The following is a 19,202-nucleotide window of genomic DNA, read 5'->3' as shown; positions in this document are numbered from 1 at the left end:
CGCGAATACTACCCCAGAAACACACAGTCAACACAACCATTCAGACACTCCAGTAAACCTACACCGTTCATCCTTTGCGTCCGACAACTATTTTCCTTGTTTCTTTCGTTCCTCCACTCCACCTTCCCTCGACCCATCCTTTCTTTTCCCCCCACACCCCCCGCTCCTAACCACGCCATAAGAAAAAAAGAAAGATATCATTCGATCCCTCAACCTTTTAAAAGGAGATAAACGTATTTTTTACAGATAAAAGCCGTGGGACAAAGAGGAGGAGGACGACGACGACGACTCGCCCTCACATTCTATGTCCAGCCGACTGTTGTCACCGTTCGGACAGCTGGAGCACCCCCAGTTCCAGGTAGGTGGTGGGCTGCTGGTATATTGGAGTTGAGGAACATTGGATAGGTGAACGAGAGGGGTAAAGCGGAGGAGGGAGAGGCCAGTTAAATAGTGGGATGATCCGGGTGCCGGAGGCCAGGCTGGTGGGGGGAGAGGACACGGCAATACACACACACCGCGCACACACACACACACACACACACGAGAGGGTCAGAGGACCTGAGAGTCTACGAGTAGTGTTAGTTTAGTCGATAGGGACAGAGGTAGTTTAGTGTTAGTTTAGTCTATTAAGACGGAGTTAGTGTTAGTTTGGTCTATGGAGACAGAGTTAGTTTAGTGTTAGTTTAGTTTAGTGTCAGGTTAGACTATAGAGACAAGATTTAGTTTAGTGTCAGGTTAGACTATAGAGACAAGAGTTAGTTTAGTGTTAGTTTAGCGTTAGGTTAGTCTATAGAGACAAGAGTTAGTTTAGTGTTAGTTTAGTCGATAGGGACAGAGGTAGTTTAGTGTTAGTTTAGCGTTAGGTTAGTCTATAGAGACAAGAGTTAGTTTAGTGTTAGTTTAGTCGATAGGGACAGAGGTAGTTTAGTGTTAGTTTAGTCGATAGGGACAGAGGTAGTTTAGTGTTAGTTTAGTCGATAGGGACAGAGGTAGTTTAGTGTTAGTTTAGTCGATAGGGACAGAGGTAGTTTAGTGTTAGTTTAGTCGATAGGGACAGAGGTAGTTTAGTGTTAGTTTAGTCGATAGGGACAGAGGTAGTTTAGTGTTAGTTTAGTCGATAGGGACAGAGGTAGTTTAGTGTTAGTTTAGTCGATAGGGACAGAGGTAGTTTAGTGTTAGTTTAGTCGATAGGGACAGAGGTAGTTTAGTGTTAGTTTAGTCGATAGGGACAGAGGTAGTTTAGTGTTAGTTTAGTCGATAGGGACAGAGGTAGTTTAGTGTTAGTTTAGTCGATAGGGACAGAGGTAGTTTAGTGTTAGTTTAGTCGATAGGGACAGAGGTAGTTTAGTGTTAGTTTAGTCGATAGGGACAGAGGTAGTTTAGTGTTAGTTTAGTCGATAGGGACAGAGGTAGTTTAGTGTTAGTTTAGTCGATAGGGACAGAGGTAGTTTAGTGTTAGTTTAGTCGATAGGGACAGAGGTAGTTTAGTGTTAGTTTAGTCGATAGGGACAGAGGTAGTTTAGTGTTAGTTTAGCGTTAGGTTAGTCTATAGAGACAAGAGTTAGTTTAGTGTTAGTTTAGTCGATAGGGACAGAGGTAGTTTAGTGTTAGTTTAGCGTTAGGTTAGTCTATAGAGACAAGAGTTAGTTTAGTGTTAGTTTAGTCGATAGGGACAGAGGTAGTTTAGTGTTAGTTTAGTTTAGTGTCAGGTTAGACTATAGAGACAAGAGTTAGTTTAGTGTTAGTTTAGTCGATAGGGACAGAGGTAGTTTAGTGTTAGTTTAGTCGATAGGGACAGAGGTAGTTTAGTGTTAGTTTAGTCGATAGGGACAGAGGTAGTTTAGTGTTAGTTTAGCGTTAGGTTAGTCTATAGAGACAAGAGTTAGTTTAGTGTTAGTTTAGCGTTAGGTTAGTCTATAGAGACAAGAGTTAGTTTAGTGTTAGTTTAGTCGATAGGGACAGAGGTAGTTTAGTGTTAGTTTAGTCGATAGGGACAGAGGTAGTTTAGTGTTAGTTTAGCGTTAGGTTAGTCTATAGAGACAAGATTTAGTTTAGTGTCAGGTTAGACTATAGAGACAAGAGTTAGTTTAGTGTTAGTTTAGTCGATAGGGACAGAGGTAGTTTAGTGTTAGTTTAGTCGATAGGGACAGAGGTAGTTTAGTGTTAGTTTAGTCGATAGGGACAGAGGTAGTTTAGTGTTAGTTTAGTCGATAGGGACAGAGGTAGTTTAGTGTTAGTTTAGTCGATAGGGACAGAGGTAGTTTAGTGTTAGTTTAGTCGATAGGGACAGAGGTAGTTTAGTGTTAGTTTAGCGTTAGGTTAGTCTATAGAGACAAGAGTTAGTTTAGTGTTAGTTTAGCGTTAGGTTAGTCTATAGAGACAAGATTTAGTTTAGTGTCAGGTTAGACTATAGAGACAAGAGTTAGTTTAGTGTTAGTTTAGTCGATAGGGACAGAGGTAGTTTAGTGTTAGTTTAGTCGATAGGGACAGAGGTAGTTTAGTGTTAGTTTAGTCGATAGGGACAGAGGTAGTTTAGTGTTAGTTTAGCGTTAGGTTAGTCTATAGAGACAAGAGTTAGTTTAGTGTTAGTTTAGTCGATAGGGACAGAGGTAGTTTAGTGTTAGTTTAGCGTTAGGTTAGTCTATAGAGACAAGAGTTAGTTTAGTGTTAGTTTAGTCGATAGGGACAGAGGTAGTTTAGTGTTAGTTTAGTCGATAGGGACAGAGGTAGTTTAGTGTTAGTTTAGTCGATAGGGACAGAGGTAGTTTAGTGTTAGTTTAGTCTATTAAGAAAAGCCAAGAATGCCAGTGTGGGTGGTTCTAGAGCGGCTGAAGTACGAGAGAAAAGACTTTTTAACGAGTCACTACTAGCAGCAGCAGCAGGAGGAGGAAGTGGTGGTAGAGAGATGGCCCTCAAGACACGTCTCTTATTTTGCATGTGACCCACTTCAGTACTATGTAGGCAACATGTGGATTTACCATAAGTTTACGTTGTCATTTTCATAAGGATTGGCACCTGATGATGATGATGGAAAGAGGGGGGTATATAGTGAAAATATGAGAAAAATGGATAAGCACTACATAACTAAAAGCATAAAGATTGACACAGACGAAAATGTTCGCCTCGATTTTTTTCGAGTTGAAAAAGTGACAAAAAATGTGGCGATTGTCTGGCAGTGTGATGGTGTTGGGAGGGTACAGAAATACTTAAATGGGACACTTTGGAGTATAACACTTGCGTGGAACATGAGAGTAGAGCAGAGACTTTGTCATGCAGATGGGCCAGTGTCACCGAAGCGATGAGAGTGTGAGTGAGTGGAATAGGAGCACCGATGCGAGGTGATGAGATATGTACAGTGCGCAAAAAAAAAAAAAGACGAAAAAAAAAAAGAGGGTGGGGAGGGAGGTACTGTTGGAGAGAGAGAGAGGAAGGGGATAGGATAGGGATGAGACGGAGTGTATGTGAGAGAAAGAGAAGCAGAGACAGAAGAGAGAGACAAGCAGGCAGACAAAGAGACAGAGGGATAGACAGACAGACACAGATAGAGAGACAGACAGATAGAAAGACGAGTACAAAGTGGGCGAAGGTGATTTTCGACATTCCTCTGATTTCGGGGAAGGAGAAAGAGAATTTGTCTTTGGTGAGGTAAGGTTGGGGGAGGAGGAGGTTATACGAGGCGTCGATAACTGATGTTAATAGGGAAACACCTGAATCACCTCGTTCACACACAAGGGCTTTGTATCTGTTAGCTCACACTCGGGGTACATAACGCTAATGGAAATTTATTCCAGCTGGGTACTTGACTGGCGGCGTGGGACGTATGACGTATGAAGGGAATGTTGACAGTAACTGGTTGGTCTGATCCGACTTTCTCTGGTCTTAGGGTAAATGTGCAGCGTTGATTCCACGACCAGGTTTCCACTGGTAGATGTTCGTTATTAAGTAGTACTGGATTCAACGTGCGTTGATGTTCATTTTCTAAAGAGCGTTGTGAGTGGTGAACCAGATAGCCAAGTTTCTTTGGTTTATGGTTAGTACCGGACGTGAAGTGAGACTGATACTATCTACAGATAACAAGATTCGTTTTATGATTAATGCTTAATATTGATGAAACTCTGGTATTATCTTTGTAGTTTTTTTTAGTGCTAACTCTAATTACCTTACACTTTTGATTTCACATAAGATTTAGAAATGGATTATCTCTATACACGTTAAAGAAAAGGATATTATATCTCTAATACTTTCCAAAACGAAAAAAAGCTTTTCTTTTAAGGAAAAAGTAGACTAGATCTAATATATATATTTTATGGTAAGGTCCTGTGGAACCAATAAGTCTTTCCTAAGACAGTGTTATATTTCATCGTATGATATTGGATACTAAGGTTCTTTCAGAAAGACCCTGTCTAAAGCCACATATCTTTTGGTAGGAATATTATAATATTATAAGGGGCTTTAAGGCGTTTTTATCACTGTCTTGTTGCCCCACGTTTGAAATTCAACATCAAAGACAATCTCCTATTATTATAATTATCATTATCATTATCATTAGTAGTAGTATTATTTTTATTATAATTATTAGTATGATTATTATTATTATCATTACTATTATCATCATTATCAGTACACAACCCCATGACCCCTTTATCAAAGACATCTTAGGACTATAACCTCATGATTTCCTATCAAGAACCTCCTGCAACATCAAAGATGCGCTACATTAAGTAGCAGGGGCAGGATGGACTCCTTGGAAGCGAGTAGTCCTTTGACTTGCTGGTACTCTCCTTCATCAACTGAAGATGATGTTAGCGAGGTTGTATCACTGTCAATGGACAAGCGAAAAGTGCAGTCTCGTCGAATACCTATTCTCATACCAGAGGAGGAGTCCACCGTTACCCTGCTACTGATTGTAGCGTAGCACTGGAGCTGCCCCGGAGCCCGGTTAAAAGGGGTCTTCGTGTTATAGAATTAAAGCAGTTCAATTACTGGCACAAAACGTAATTTTGCGAGACCTTGGAAACTGGTTTCAAATATAGATCTTTCTGACGCTTTTTGAAATTCCGGTGTCAGATGGACTTGCTGTTCTATTTCATCCTATGATATTGGGACGCTAACAGTGTGGTTTTCAAAAAGGGACTCGCTAAAGCCAAATATACTTTTTGGTTAAGATCATAATATTCCCAAAGGCTATAAAGCACTTTTAACTAATCTTGCTGCCCAAAATTCAAATATCAGAGGTAAATGAAATATACGCTCTGGTTTATTTACATATTTGTACTCTGTAATATCCTTGGGTACTTGAAGGCAAATGAGAGGGAGGGAAATGATGAAGGAGAGGAGGAGAAGGAGGAGGTAAGAGATATCGATGGTGCAGAATGTTGCCAGAGCTAGATGGAATATGTAATGAGATGGAAGGGGGAATATCTTTGAATAAGAGCTCCTGATTGGTAAATACGCCAGACGGACCATAGTGGAGGACTAATAGATAGATAAATAGATAGACTGGAGAGAGGGAGAGAGAGACTTCTTGAAAGGTGAGTTTCTTTGCATTACTAGGGATGGGCCAGGTCATTTAAACCTCTTTTAGTAGGTAGGGTACAGTGACATGGCCTTTTGACCTTTTAAACCCCTCCATGAACTGGTCTGGTCAGAGGGCAACGTCATTACACCCAAGGGCCGTTACTGCCGTTGTCAAGGGTCATGCCATCGTGCTCGTGGGTTAGATGTCACAGAAATGATAGCTAAGGAGGAGTCGGGTTACCTAACGCCCGATGGCGTTACAGAAATGAGAGATGGGGGAAGTAACGAGGCGCGAATGCCAAGGGAGATGCATTTATGATAAATTATAAATGTGTAGACTTGGGAATCACCATGAGACTCAAACTTGAAACAAAATGTTCGTGAAACTTTAGTTATGTTTGCAAACACGATCTAAACCCATTTCAAGAGACGTGTATTGTTATGACTGAGTGGACATTTAATAGGCCTGTTGAATGTATTGGAAGTATTCAGTGTGTTCGGTTGGACCTGCTGCGAACGATGTGTTGCTACAGAGAGAGAGAGAGAGAGAGAGAGAGAGAGAGAGAGAGAGAGAGAGAGAGAGAGAGAGAGAGAGAGAGGCTGACTCTCTCCTCTTTCTCTGGAGTTCATCAGTGTAGCTCCTCCTCCATAGGCCCCCGTCAAGCGTCCACTTTGTTGAGTCGTCTCCGGCCACATCGATAGAGACACAGAGGGGCTTTCACAATAGCTGTGGAGGCCGGTGAATGGGAGGCCCTACTGCAGGATCAGGATGTTTGTAATAAAAGGTGGAAGACAGGAGAAGAGAAACAAAGAAGGGAGCTAATTCGATTTCAAAAAGGTTTACGATGTTTTTTTTTTTTCTCGAGGACTTGGAGATGGTGGTATTGGTTGCGAAGGGAGTCAAGATGGCGTTATATGAGAGAGAGAGAGAGAGAGAGAGAGAGAGAGAGAGAGAGAGAGAGAGAGAGAGAGAGAGAGAGAGAGACTCCAGAAATACATATATCCTTGGATCATCGTTAGTGACAAGGGTGGAACATGATGCTTGAGGAAGTGGGGAAAGACTGCAAGGAAAGTGGGCGGCAAGTTGTTAGCGCCTTGGAAGCAGCGAGGAAATGTGAATAAAGGAGGTATACCTATCAGGCTACGATGGTAGGGTGATTAAACGGAAGCAGTGAGGTGGAGGAGTGTTATGGGAGGTGGAGAAGTGTGTGAGGTGGAGGAGCTATGGAGAGACGAGAAGAAAGTGAGGGGACTCAACCCAGGTCATCTTGCTGGATGGTCGAGGATGGGGTGTGACAAGGACAGGCAGCAGACAGAGGGTTGAGGATAGTGTTTTAGAGGGGAATGGCATTTTACAAGAACAGAGAGAGAGAGAGAGAGAGAGAGAGAGAGAGAGAGAGAGAGAGAGAGAGAGAGAGACTGTGGGGGTATGGCGTATAAGAGAGCTTCACAGACAAATAGTGGGAGGTTGCAGTAAAACAGGGTTGAACAGACAGAAAGTGGAAGACGACATATAACAAGAACAGACTTAACGAGGAAGAACATTTAACGAGGACAGATAGACAGTTTGAGAGATAAAGAACTTTTAAGCCTTCATATCGAACACGTTGTTGACGATCTGAGGCTTGTAACAGAACTGTCAAAAAACCAAAAGACTCATTTGCATCACATATCTCTGTATTATCAATGACTTGTAAGTGATTGGAATATAGTGCTTGAATAACATCCAATGAGTGTGGAGTATCCACCTTACACTATACCTGCCAATGAAATCAGGTGTGTCTCATACGAGGAAGTTGACGTAAACTTTGGTAAATTTGGAGAATATCTTGCTATCAATATAGGCCCAGAATGCACAGTGTTTTTTACTGCGTCCGCAGCTCATAAAGAGACGTGAAATTATACCTTCACATTTCTGTGTCATTAATCCTTTAAGGGATCCCCAGTCACGAGCTGGGTCATGGGAGAACATTGACTTCCTAATGGACTAATCATAGGAAAGTGGGAAGGTAAACAGCGATAGATACATAGATAGATAAATAGATATATGGAACTCTGCCGATGAGGTTGAAATGGGGAAGGTTTTTAAGAAAAGGAATATGTATCTGAAGTTTCCAAAGTGATCTGTAGTCTAGAGGTCTTTAGACTTTTATCTCTCTCTCTCTCTCTCTCTCTCTCTCTCTCTCTCTCTCTCTCTCTCTCTCTCTCTCTGTATGTATATACATATATGTGTATGTGTGTTGTGGTGTGTGTGTGTGTGTGTGTGTGTGTGTATACCGGTTATATTTCATACGATATCGTTTCCAAGCGAGCCTGGGGGTCACACAAGGCCGGCATAAGGCGATGTGGAGGATGATAGCGTCGCTTTATGCCAACTTATGTAAAAGGACGATGAACATTATTGACAAAAAACGAAAGTATAGTTTAATCTTTTAATGAGTTCGGATAAGTCGGGTACAATATGGTCGATCTTCCGACTCCAGCAAAGGGCCAAAGACACCCGCGCTGCACTCTCCTACTCCCGAACCAATCAGCGCTCCTCTCTTTTACGGTTGGCCAATGAACTCCACCAATCAGCTTGGCTCTCCGCACTTAGGATTAGCCAATCAGCTTTACGCACTGAGCGTAGGCCTCTCATACGATTATCCAATCAACTCTGCAGTGTCCTTTGGGCACTTGGGTAAAAATATCAGTCATATCGTATGTGAGTACCGACCTAATATACATACAGATTCGGCAACGAATTGTGCCGAGTTATACACAGAGGTACAGAGCTATTTACCCCCACCCCAACCAATCCCCCACCTCTCCCCTTCCCCCATCCTCCCACCCAATCCCCCCCCCCCTCCCCTCCTAGTCATCTGTGGGTGGGAACAGTTGGGTCTGCGGGGCAATAAAGGAAGATCAAGACTAATGAGTTGGCTTGGGAAGGGGGAAGGTGAAGGGGGAAGGGGAGGGGGAAGGTCCCGTGAAAGGAGAGAGAGAGAGAGAGAGAGAGAGAGAGAGAGAGAGAGAGAGAGAGAGAGGGGGTGAGAGAGAACGTCGAACCAGTGAAAGGAGAGAGAGAGAGAGAGAGAGAGAGAGAGAGAGGAGCGAACGTCGAACCAATAATGGGGTAAGGGGGTCGTCTGCCCGGTCAATAAGAGCGGGGAGATCGGCCCCTGATATGGCGACCGACGACCGTAATGACAAACCTCTTCCGCCTGTGTAGTTCAAGGTTATAACACAACGAGGGACAGGGGGGAAGGGGGCGAGTATACAGCGCCTTACGTCTTCCCGTAAGTTGGATCGAGATTTAAGGCTTCCCACGCGGTGTCCAGAGACGGGTTTTCCTCCTGACGAAGACGTGTGAGAGACATACGACCCCAAAATAGGGCTGAGAAAAGGAGACAAATAAGAGACCGAGAGACGCCCGTTTCGTCACACTAGGAGGACTAGAGAATCGAAAAACCTTGGCCTCATAAAGCAATGTCTAACCTTGAAACGCTGTACCAGAGCTTAAAGGAAGAAATAAGATAGAAAAATGAATCGAACCATGATTTCCAGCGAGGCAGCATGAACACAAAGACAGCCAACAATCAAGGTGGAATTATGCGATGGATATAGATGATACGAAGCTAAACACTGTATAAACGCGGCTCATCCAGTAAGCAAACGACTTTTGCCGCATAGGAGGTCGTCACGAAGCCAGCAGCAGCGACGAGAGAGAGAGAGAGAGAGAGAGAGAGAGAGAGAGAGAGAGAGAGAGAGAGAGAGAGAGAGAGAGAATGACAATGTGAAACAATTGAACATCATAAAGTAAGATTTCAGTGGAAAATGATGACTTGAATTCCCTATCACCGTGAAGGTATGGATATGAGGATTTCTACGTAAAAACACACGCAAACATGGAAGCATCAATTTCTATTTTTTTTTCTCCTCAAATCACGTGAAAAACAAATTGAAAACTCGTAATACAAATCCACGTGGTGAAAAATGTTTATATCAAAGACTATACACACTGAGCAAGGCTTAAACACGATTCGAGTTGAATAAAAGCTGCAAAAAAAGAAGCTTTACAGTAAGAGAGAGATGGTTGGCAGGAGGGAGACATAAGAGGTGGGTCGGGGAAGGTCAAGTTGGGAGAAAGACGAGAGTTCAACTAGCCTGACCTTTGACCTAAGATCGTTCAGTGGAGTGTGACATCCAGGTGCCGAAACAGAGCAAATGATGGACTTCAACGCTTTTAAAGAAAAAGGCTGGTGTTACTAGAGTTATGCAACGTTACGTGGTGTTACTCTGTTCTCTTCTATTTCTATGCGTACTTTAGATTCTTTGCTATTTCTAAAGTACACTCCACTCGATGTCCATGTTGTTTCAAGAGGCAAAATAATCGGTTTCCTGACACGGAGAAAATCACAATGGAATTGATATGAAACCCTCAGTGTGCTAATGGACCCCGACTTGAAAAGAGGGGAATATTGATAAGAAGAAACGAAAGAAAAGAGAAGAAAGAATTGGAAAGCTTCACTACCAGGAAAAAGAATGGAAGAATCATACCGGTTCATCCTCGTGTAAGTGGTCGTCACAGAGAAACTATGGGAAATAAGCAGTTAGTCACCAATGGAGTTAGATTAGCTGATATAGCAGTATGTCAGTTTTCCTTCGGTATGACCTGCGGTTCGTATGGACACAGAGGATCATGGGTTGTGATCCTACACGTCAGTCGATACGCGTCTGTAATTAGCTGTGCTGTTGACATCCAGCTCTCAACCTATCGATGTGTATCATTTTCTCGACCGCCTCTCTCATAAAGATGATTACATCACGTCATTAAACAATCGTATAACCTTCTTCCTCTTTTTATTCTTATTACAATAATTATCATTATAACTATCATTATCATTGACATTATTAATAATCATTTTTTTATCATTATTTCTAATCTTAATGATAACACTCTCTTCTTTTTGTCTTCTTCCACCTACCTCATTCTGAATTCAATTTTCGATACCCCGTGTCTCATAATCTGTTGATAACAATCCGAGATTATCTAGATATCATGACGTAGTCTGCCACAGAGGTAGTGATGCAGGCCACACCACAAGACCCATCACGTAGCATCTTTATAGACGAAAGTTTTCCATTGGGGATTATGATATTGGGTATCCGAACCCCCGCGTCTCCATCAATGTTTTAAAACTTTCGTTGGAGCGGGTTTAATGAATTTCTATAGTGGATTTATTTTCTAGGGTGTATATAACTCATCGACGATCTGTCTCCCCCCCCCCGTATCTCTCTCTCTCTCTCTCTCTCTCTCTCTCTCTCTCTCTCTCTCTCTCTCTCTCTCTCCCACAAACCTCAACAGCTGAACGCCATTTTACTTTATTTTTCATCATGGAACTTTCTTCATACCGTCTCAATGCCGTGTGAGATAAACTAGTTCTTCTTTTTGTCCTTCTCTAAATAACTTAGATACTTTTTTGGAAGGGTTTCTAGTGTTTATTCTTAGTTCCTCCACCTTTCTAAGTCTCTCCGAGGCCTTGGAGATCTTCCTTTTCTTATCCAAAGATTCAAGCCAAAAAACACAACAGACCCAGTCAAATACACCAAACATGAACTGCGCCTTGAGGACTGTGGACCTGAAACTTATTTCAGGTCTGAATTCTTGGATGGTATGCAAATTAGAACCATTGGGAATATTCCCAATAGCATTATGAAGTGAAGGTTAAAGTAGGAGCTCCTAAACTGGAATAATTGGGGATGTAAATTTCCCTAAATGAGCAAAGTTTGGAATTCATTCGCTCCTTCGTAATTTAGAAGTATCACTCTGGGATGATACCGTACACTAAAACTTTGAGAAACTTGCGAGTTCTCACGAAAGGGGATGGCAGAGGTCTCCATATGCATCCATAAGCTATTGTGTTTGTGTGTTTGTTTGCGTAGCGAGGCAGCCGCTTGGAATAGACGAGGGACGGCCTTAAATGTACACATCCATTCCTCAGTTGTCGTGTATAACGTCCCTTATTCACAGACGAACCCCATAGAACTATCTGGAACTTCCCCTTGACCGCTTCATGAGTTCTGATTCAGCCCACTGATATCACGTCGTCCCCTGTATACCGCATCACCCTAATTCAACTTTCTTCCGTGCCCGCCTCACAAACTCGTGGATATCCAGGTCTAGACATATACATGTATATCATTTTTTCATTCCATCTTTCCATCTCTGTTTAGGTGTTCCCCCTTCTCCTTGTCCTGTCCCCTTTTGACACACATCCTCATTGTGAGCCTCTCCTCACTCATCCTCTCTAAAAGTCCAAACCATTTCCTTAGCTCTCTCAACCATATTTCTCTTGCTGCCACACCCCTCTTATCTTAAAATTTCTTCCCCAATCAACCCTTCTTACACCACATATTTGTCCTCAAGCATTCCACATCTAACACATTAACTCTATTCCTTAATTTTCTGATCTATGCCTCGCATCCATACAACACCATTGGAACATAACTATCTATACCCATACAGACAATGACCCCTCAGTCCACACACTCCTCAGAGCACTTGGGATCTTATCCTCTCCACCCAACACACCCTTCGGCTTACACCAGCTTCCATGGTTCCATCCTCTGCCATAACCACTCCCAGGTATCCGAAACACTCCACCTCCTCCAGCTACACTCCATTTAGACTCGCATACCAGCCAGCCTCTCTCTCTCTCTCTCTCTCTCTCTCTCTCTCTCTCTCTCTCTCTCTCTCTCTCTCTCCTAAACATCCTAACTGTATCTTTACTCATCGTAGCTCCTCTTGCAAGGAGGAGCTACGCTGTGAGCGAAAGATCACCTTCCAAGAGACTTTACTATCGTCAGAGTAAGAAAAGGAGTCCCGCGTTGTCGTAGACCTTCCCGCCTTAAAGGAGCACACCTTACCCTGTTCCCGCGAGAGGCGTTACCTTAAAGGTGCAGAAGCTCTATAAAGGGGACTCTAGGTATAACTCATCATTATTAGAAGTAGTTATCATTATTACTTTTGATAATATTATTACTGTTATTATCATTATGGTAATGGTAACAATAATGATTATAGTAATACAAATGATAATGATAGCATAAATGATAATGATCATGATATAAGAATAAAAATCCATCCAAAACCAAAAATCGTCTTCACATAAAATCTCATCTTGGTAATCTAAATGACAGAACAACATCGTACACCTTTACCGAGTTAAGTCATCAGCTTTAACTTGCACGTAATCTGTTTTGCCGGGAGGGAGAAAGTAATCACCTGTTCTTCATCATCATAACTTGGGCTGCCGTCGCTCAAAGCCCTGAGGTGCTATATTACGTAAAGAAAATAGCGAGCGACCGTGTTATTTTTCGTTAATGGTGACTAGTCCACCCACCCATCCCTCACGCTTCTTTTTTTTAAGGGATGGTTCGTGACTGGCGCCTTAAACATGCACGCGCGCGCACAAAAAAAAAAAAAAAAAAAAAAAAACAGATTTCACTATCATCCTTTAAAAACAAAAGGTGTACATACATTTTGTTTACAACATCTACTTTATCTGGCATATTGGCTCGTGGAGAATTGCTTTATTTAGGATTCTTTGTGTGACATTTAGCTGAATGTACATTTAATCTCTCTCTCCCTTCACTTCCTCGTGGTTTTTGGATGTATTCTAACGTGAGATGTTAGATGTAATCTAACATTAGATGACGTAAAGAGTGATCAGATAATCTTAAAGAAGTATTATTCTTTATGTCGATATCACGATGCTCTCTCTCTCTCTCTCTCTCTCTCTCTCTCTCTCTCTCTCTCTCTCTCTCTCTCTGTGGAAGGGAATGGGTGTGTTGGAAATGAAATGTCTAAGGACAATATGGAGTGCGAGGAGGATTGATCGAGTAAGAAATGACACTGTGGTAGTCAACGGAGTATGTTTGAGAGAGCTGAAGAGGGTGTGTTGAAATGGTTTGGACGCATGGAGAGGATGAGTGAGGAGAGACACGCATTAAGGGGATATATGTGTCAGGATTAGAGGGAACAGGAGAATGGGAGACCGAGGACAAGACGCAAGGATGGAGTGGAAGACGTTTTGAGTTACTGCAGACAGATCATGCTGGAGGTTATTAACCTTACATGGCAAAAAACGAATTGGAACAATGTGGTATACGGGGGGTTACGTGATGTCAGTGGAAAGAACCAGGGCGTATGAAGTAGTTAAAGGAAAGGTTTATGCAGTTCGGCTATTGACGAATCAAAAACCATTTGCATATATGGACGATTTCAATCAGTTTTACATAAGAAAGAAGACCGAGAGATATCATATCCATATATAAAAGACGCAACGAGCGAATACTTCTGTTCGCCGGACCGATAAGGTTTTTCTTTTTGTGGCTTCCTCCTCCGTCTGGGAGATTAGTGTGACCTCCTCATTCAAATGGCTGCTACGGGAAATGAAACCTGGGACTAAGGAAGTGGGCCGAGTCCACAGATGATCGAGGAGAAGCTCTCTCATACCTGGGGGTTCATTTTTCTTCACTGTATCGTATATAAAAATGTTTTGGAATGTTTAAAGCAGATTATATATATATATATATATATATATATATATATATATATATATATATATATATATATATATATATATATAAAACGTGTGTTGTATGTGTAATTTATATTTGTACCTATCTGTATATGTACATTTTGTGGTTATGTATGTTACGGCAAGAGTTTTGCACTTGTGTCGACCTGTCTCTTAACCTTATATATATATATATATATATATATATATATATATATATATATATATATATATATATATATATATTTTCTTTCTTTCTTTCAAACTATTCGCCATTTCCCGCGTTAGCGAGGTAGCGTTAAGAACAGAGGACTGGGCCTCTGTTCCTTGTTTTGGAAAATTAAAAAAAAAAAAAAAAAACGAGAGGGGAAGATTTCCAGCCCCCCGCTCCCTCCCCTTTCAGTCGCCTTCTACGACACGCAGGGAATACGTGGGAAGTATTCTTTCTCCCCTATCCCCAGGGATAAAAATATTGATATCAACAGATTTACCTGAAAAATACTTGGGTCATGGAAATACACTACCATGCACAAGTATATAAGGAAATTAGTTGAGTATTTTTGTGATGAAATACTAGTACTAATTACATATAAATGGTTTTACTAGTCTGTTAGACTACCAAGATTATGTGTCTAAAATAATCAGAATCATAGAAGTGGGTAACTCAGGTTAAGTGCACAAAATGAATTTCATGGAACTGTGAATCCTAAAAAGGCAAGTTAGACTAGAAGTAACTGTTTTGCAGCTGTTATGTCATGCACCAGATGCATGAAAATTCTTTGGAATGCAACAACTTTAAAATGACCAATTACGAAAAATGATTAGATGATGAAGAAGATAAGGCCTTTTGGAAAAACTGAATAGATGGGATAAGTTTGATTAGAAAAATGAATAGATGATGAGGAAAAGGCCTGTACAGCTGTTAGTCAAACTAGTTGAAAAAATACAAAACATTTAATAGTTTTACTAGTTTGTTAAGACTTCCAGGATTTTGTGTCTAAAATAATCAGTCAGAGAAGATAGTAATTCAGGTGAAATACAAAATATCCACTTCATGTAATTGTAACGAGATAACTGTTTTGTGGTTTTTATATATATATATATATAACATGTCTTGCATTTTGTACATATATACATTTGTAGGTGTCTTTGTGCACTTCTACACATCTAAAGGAAAGTAATTCATTCGTGTATCACATACGTCCAAAGAAATTGCAATGGAACTATTACCTATATATCACATTATCACGATTCGTAATGATCAAAATTATATTAAGAATAATTTTACTTGTGATTCACACCCAGAACAAAGGTAAGCCTAAAGTAACTTAAGATATTACGAAACACTTAAACTATTTCCACAACAGTTAACACTAATACTTACAGAGTAACCCTAAAGTAACTTAAATAATTACGAAACACTTGTCTTCCATTTCGGGAGCACATAACACTTACATTTATGGTGATTCCTGGAACTGTGAAGACCACGGCTGGCGGATCATTCTGTGGGATGTATTGGTAGAATTGCTTGCCGTCCTTCCACCACTTGAGGGAGTACAGCACCTCACCCTCTAGTGCCAGATGGCACCGCAGGTTGGCCCTCTGACCCACAATGAGATAACGTGGCACCTCAACTTTCGTCACTCGTAAGCCTAGTCGGGTGTGAGGAGAGGGAGAGAGAGAGAAATATATGTACTGAGGTTAGATATGGCTTAATTTACATGAAATTTTAATCTTTTTAGAGGAAACGAGATGGTTAGACTATACGGAAGGGTTATTGTGATATTTCAAGAGCAAAAAAAAACATAGAATAGACGCTATTCCAGAGGCACAAGTGCATAGAAAAGATGTTATTTCAAAGGCAAAAAAAAAACAGAATAGATCTATTCCAAAGGCTAAGAAAGCGTAGAATAAATCCTATTCCAAGGGCGAAAAAAGCATAGAATAAATCCCATTTCAAGAGGGAAAGAAAGAATAAACCCAGACGTTAATAAAGAAAATAAAGAATACTTGCTAAACGAATATCAACATTTAATGGGAATTAATCTTATGCTTCGAGACGTATGAAGAATATAGACTTGATGCATGAAGATTTGACCTCCGGTCTCCCGGCAAAATAAGACCAGTAAGGGCAAAGCGCGAACCGCCAGTGACCACATAAGCAGAAAATGGAAATAAATAGATCACTAGTTAAACACAGGCAACACAGACTGATGCAACACTCAGTACTGGAAACAGTACGCAGAGGAGAGGAGGAAAACTCGTACATACATACAAATACATAGTCAGACACAGACACGTGTGCACATATACATGGACATGTGGATTATCACATGTATGACACACATGAGCCCACAGTATATAAGACGTATACAAGGACACACACATTCCATACCAAGTACCAAAGTCAGTGGGAGACTGAATTCTGAATCTACGCCCGTAGCCTGAGGTAAAGTTTGGGGGTATCCAGAAGTCCATTAAACTCATCCCTCGTACACAATGGCGGTACAAGCCTACCCATGATCAAGCCTTATCAACACTTTGAAGTCCCACGACTCTGTGACTGGACCTAACGACGCTGCTCCTATCTACAGAGCCACATCGTCACCCACAAGCCAGACCAGCTGGTCAGGGTGGACGTTTCGCCACAATAGAGGAACGACAGGTTATTTCTGAGACACGTTAGATACGGGGTTGGTGAAGCGTTGCGTCAGTCCACGCGTCGGTGGGTGTAGCGGGAGAGCGCATTGCTCTTCTGTTAGTACAGTTATTTGTTGAATTTCCTCGTAAGGGGATGAATGTGGCTTCGCCATGTCCTGCTGATAGATTCCCTATCCAACACTTACCCCTCCTACCCTGACAGACTGTCATCCATCAAGTGTTGTGTACTGTATCATCAGCCCCGCTCTCTCGCCTCCAAGAGACTTGTTAGTGGACCAATATGATCGAGGTACTTAGCCTCGTAACCAGGATCCAGGGTGCCAGCCTGATTAATGCTGTATGGGGATTCTTGATGAAACACTCTATGGACATACAGAAGCAACGATAGTTGAATTGTAGACTATCTTTCCCCCCCCACCATCATGACACTGGTGGTGGTGTTGTTATAACCGAAGTGCGTTGTTGGCACCAGCAAACAGCAACAGCCGATGCCACTCATCGATCGCACCTCGCATGTTGTTATGCACATCAGTCTCGCTTCCAGTCACGTCCTACCCACTCGCCACCCTCTCTTTAAACCCCCGCCCTCCCGCATCCCTTCCAGGTTGTTCAGTCCACCAGGTTCCTCGGGGCGTCATTCTAGGAGAGAATCTAAGCTTGACGGAGCACCTCGGCGATATCATAAAGGCATCCACTTCTCGTCTATACATCATCTGTATAGACTTAAGACACTTGGACTCCCTGCACCTCAATGCCTCCCACCTTCCTGGTCTTCCTTCTTATCCACTACAAGACAGAGACCACAAATGGTGCAGAAGATGGTGTGCAGAGACAGAGAAGGAAATGGGATATTAATGATCAAATCAAAAGAAAATGTCAAACCAACGTAGTGGAAACAGTTGAAGACAAGACTCACCCGCTCTGTACAAGAGGAACACAGTGAGGACAACAGAAGACGAAGTTTATCTACATGAATGCCACACAGTGAGGACATGGGATGATGGCAAGACTCCTCTGTCTTCATGCTACACACTGAAGACAAAAAGAAGACGAAGACTCACCTGAGGCAATGCCCTGAAGGAGAGGGAAGACAACGAGTGTTGTCATCAGGGGAGTAGCCATCGCGCATGTCAACACCAACCACCGATTCTGAAAATATACAACTGTTAGTTCTTGTAGTCTGCATGCCTTGATGTATGGCAGAGACAGAGGTCTAATGTCCCTCAGCTGCTAATAGTCATTACGTATATCACAATATATAAGTAGGAGTGGTTAGAGAGTTGTACAAAGATGGTATGAAATGGATATAGGAGCGAAGTTGAATGAATGTCTGACCAGAAGTTGAGGTTAATATTGCTAAAGAGTCAGAGTCGAATTAGAAGTTTGGCTTCGGTGACAATTATTGTAGATATTCACGAACGCCGGAATGTTACGAGGTTTGTCACGTGCAGCGATGACGCCCCGGTCACATACCACAGTAACAAGGTGGGCCAAAGACTTCAAGTGCGCTCATGAGACTCTCGAGGTTGACCCCAGAGTCAAGGCCGGGCCTTGAGACACCGCTAATTAGTCAAGTGTGACCCACATCCGGAGCTTGATCTTAGCGAATGGGTGCATTCTATAACTTCGATGACATTAAATAATGACGTTCGAATCCCACGTGGAAGTGTTGGAACCTATGCATCTATGACCATCCATGCGTGTTAGAGGCTTCGAAAAGATTGATCCCCAGAAACCGTAACGGGTCTCAAGACAGATCACAGAGGACTGTCTCAGTGTCGCGAATCGCTTGAAACTGCATGAAGCTCGTCCGGCCAACTTTCTTTCCCATCTAGTTACGAGGGGGATCAGAGACCTGAATCCATCACTGGCAGACCAAACCCTCCCGACCCCTGGAGCTCAAGTTGGAATCCACCCAAAGGAAACACGCGGACTTCTCCGATACCCCCACAAGAAGTTCGGAACTCAACCTTTTAGGATCACAGCTTCGATTTTTTTTTTCTTTTTTGTCCCTCGAGGTCAAAAAGGAACTCTTGATTAACTACGCACCGGTCAAAATATTGGCAAGAGATGCCGACTCGCTTACCCTAGCTGGGTTAATGCCGTCAGGATGGACGAACAGCGAAGGGAGTGTTAACCTAAAAGGGTGTGGGTTCTATATATCCGCCCCGCCTACGAAAACGCCAACTGATCCTGGGCAAAAATCCGTAGTACAAGAAACTGGTATTTGTGCCTGTGATTTCAAGTGACTAAGCCCTGCCCATTTCCTTTCCCCTCCCCTTCCCTTCCCCTCCCCTTTTCCAATCCGGACATTGGTCCCAAGTGACTTTTATCTATCTCGAGATTTGAAGACGACCGACCCTCCCTCCCTTCCTCCCTCCCACCACTAGACACACACACACACACACACACACACACCTCACCCACCCAACCTGCGTGAGCACCACAGCTCTCACGGTG

General features: G+C 42.2%; 1 protein-coding gene and 1 long non-coding RNA gene across 3 annotated transcripts in view; one reads left to right on the top strand and one right to left on the bottom strand.

Annotated features, from left to right (window-relative positions):
• Positions 1-19,202, top strand: part of LOC139758344 (uncharacterized) — a 289,753-nt gene that overhangs the window by 44,245 nt on the left and 226,306 nt on the right. Inside the window, exon 3 of the long non-coding RNA XR_011714801.1 lies at positions 247-358. This is a non-coding gene — a long non-coding RNA (uncharacterized lncRNA). The remainder of the gene's footprint in view (positions 1-246; positions 359-19,202) is intronic.
• Positions 1-19,202, bottom strand: part of LOC139758342 (uncharacterized) — a 177,582-nt gene that overhangs the window by 45,862 nt on the left and 112,518 nt on the right. For both annotated transcript variants that reach the window (XM_071679631.1, XM_071679632.1), the window contains 2 exons: positions 17,804-17,891; positions 15,537-15,733 (listed from right to left, as the gene is read on the bottom strand). In XM_071679631.1, the coding sequence (XP_071535732.1) occupies positions 15,537-15,733; positions 17,804-17,864 (258 nt within the window). In that variant the 5' untranslated portion in view covers positions 17,865-17,891. The remainder of the gene's footprint in view (positions 1-15,536; positions 15,734-17,803; positions 17,892-19,202) is intronic.

This window comes from Panulirus ornatus, chromosome 30 (assembly GCF_036320965.1).
Source record: "Panulirus ornatus isolate Po-2019 chromosome 30, ASM3632096v1, whole genome shotgun sequence".
NCBI lineage: Eukaryota > Metazoa > Arthropoda > Malacostraca > Decapoda > Palinuridae > Panulirus > Panulirus ornatus.
This window is presented reverse-complemented; position numbering and strand designations above follow the sequence as displayed.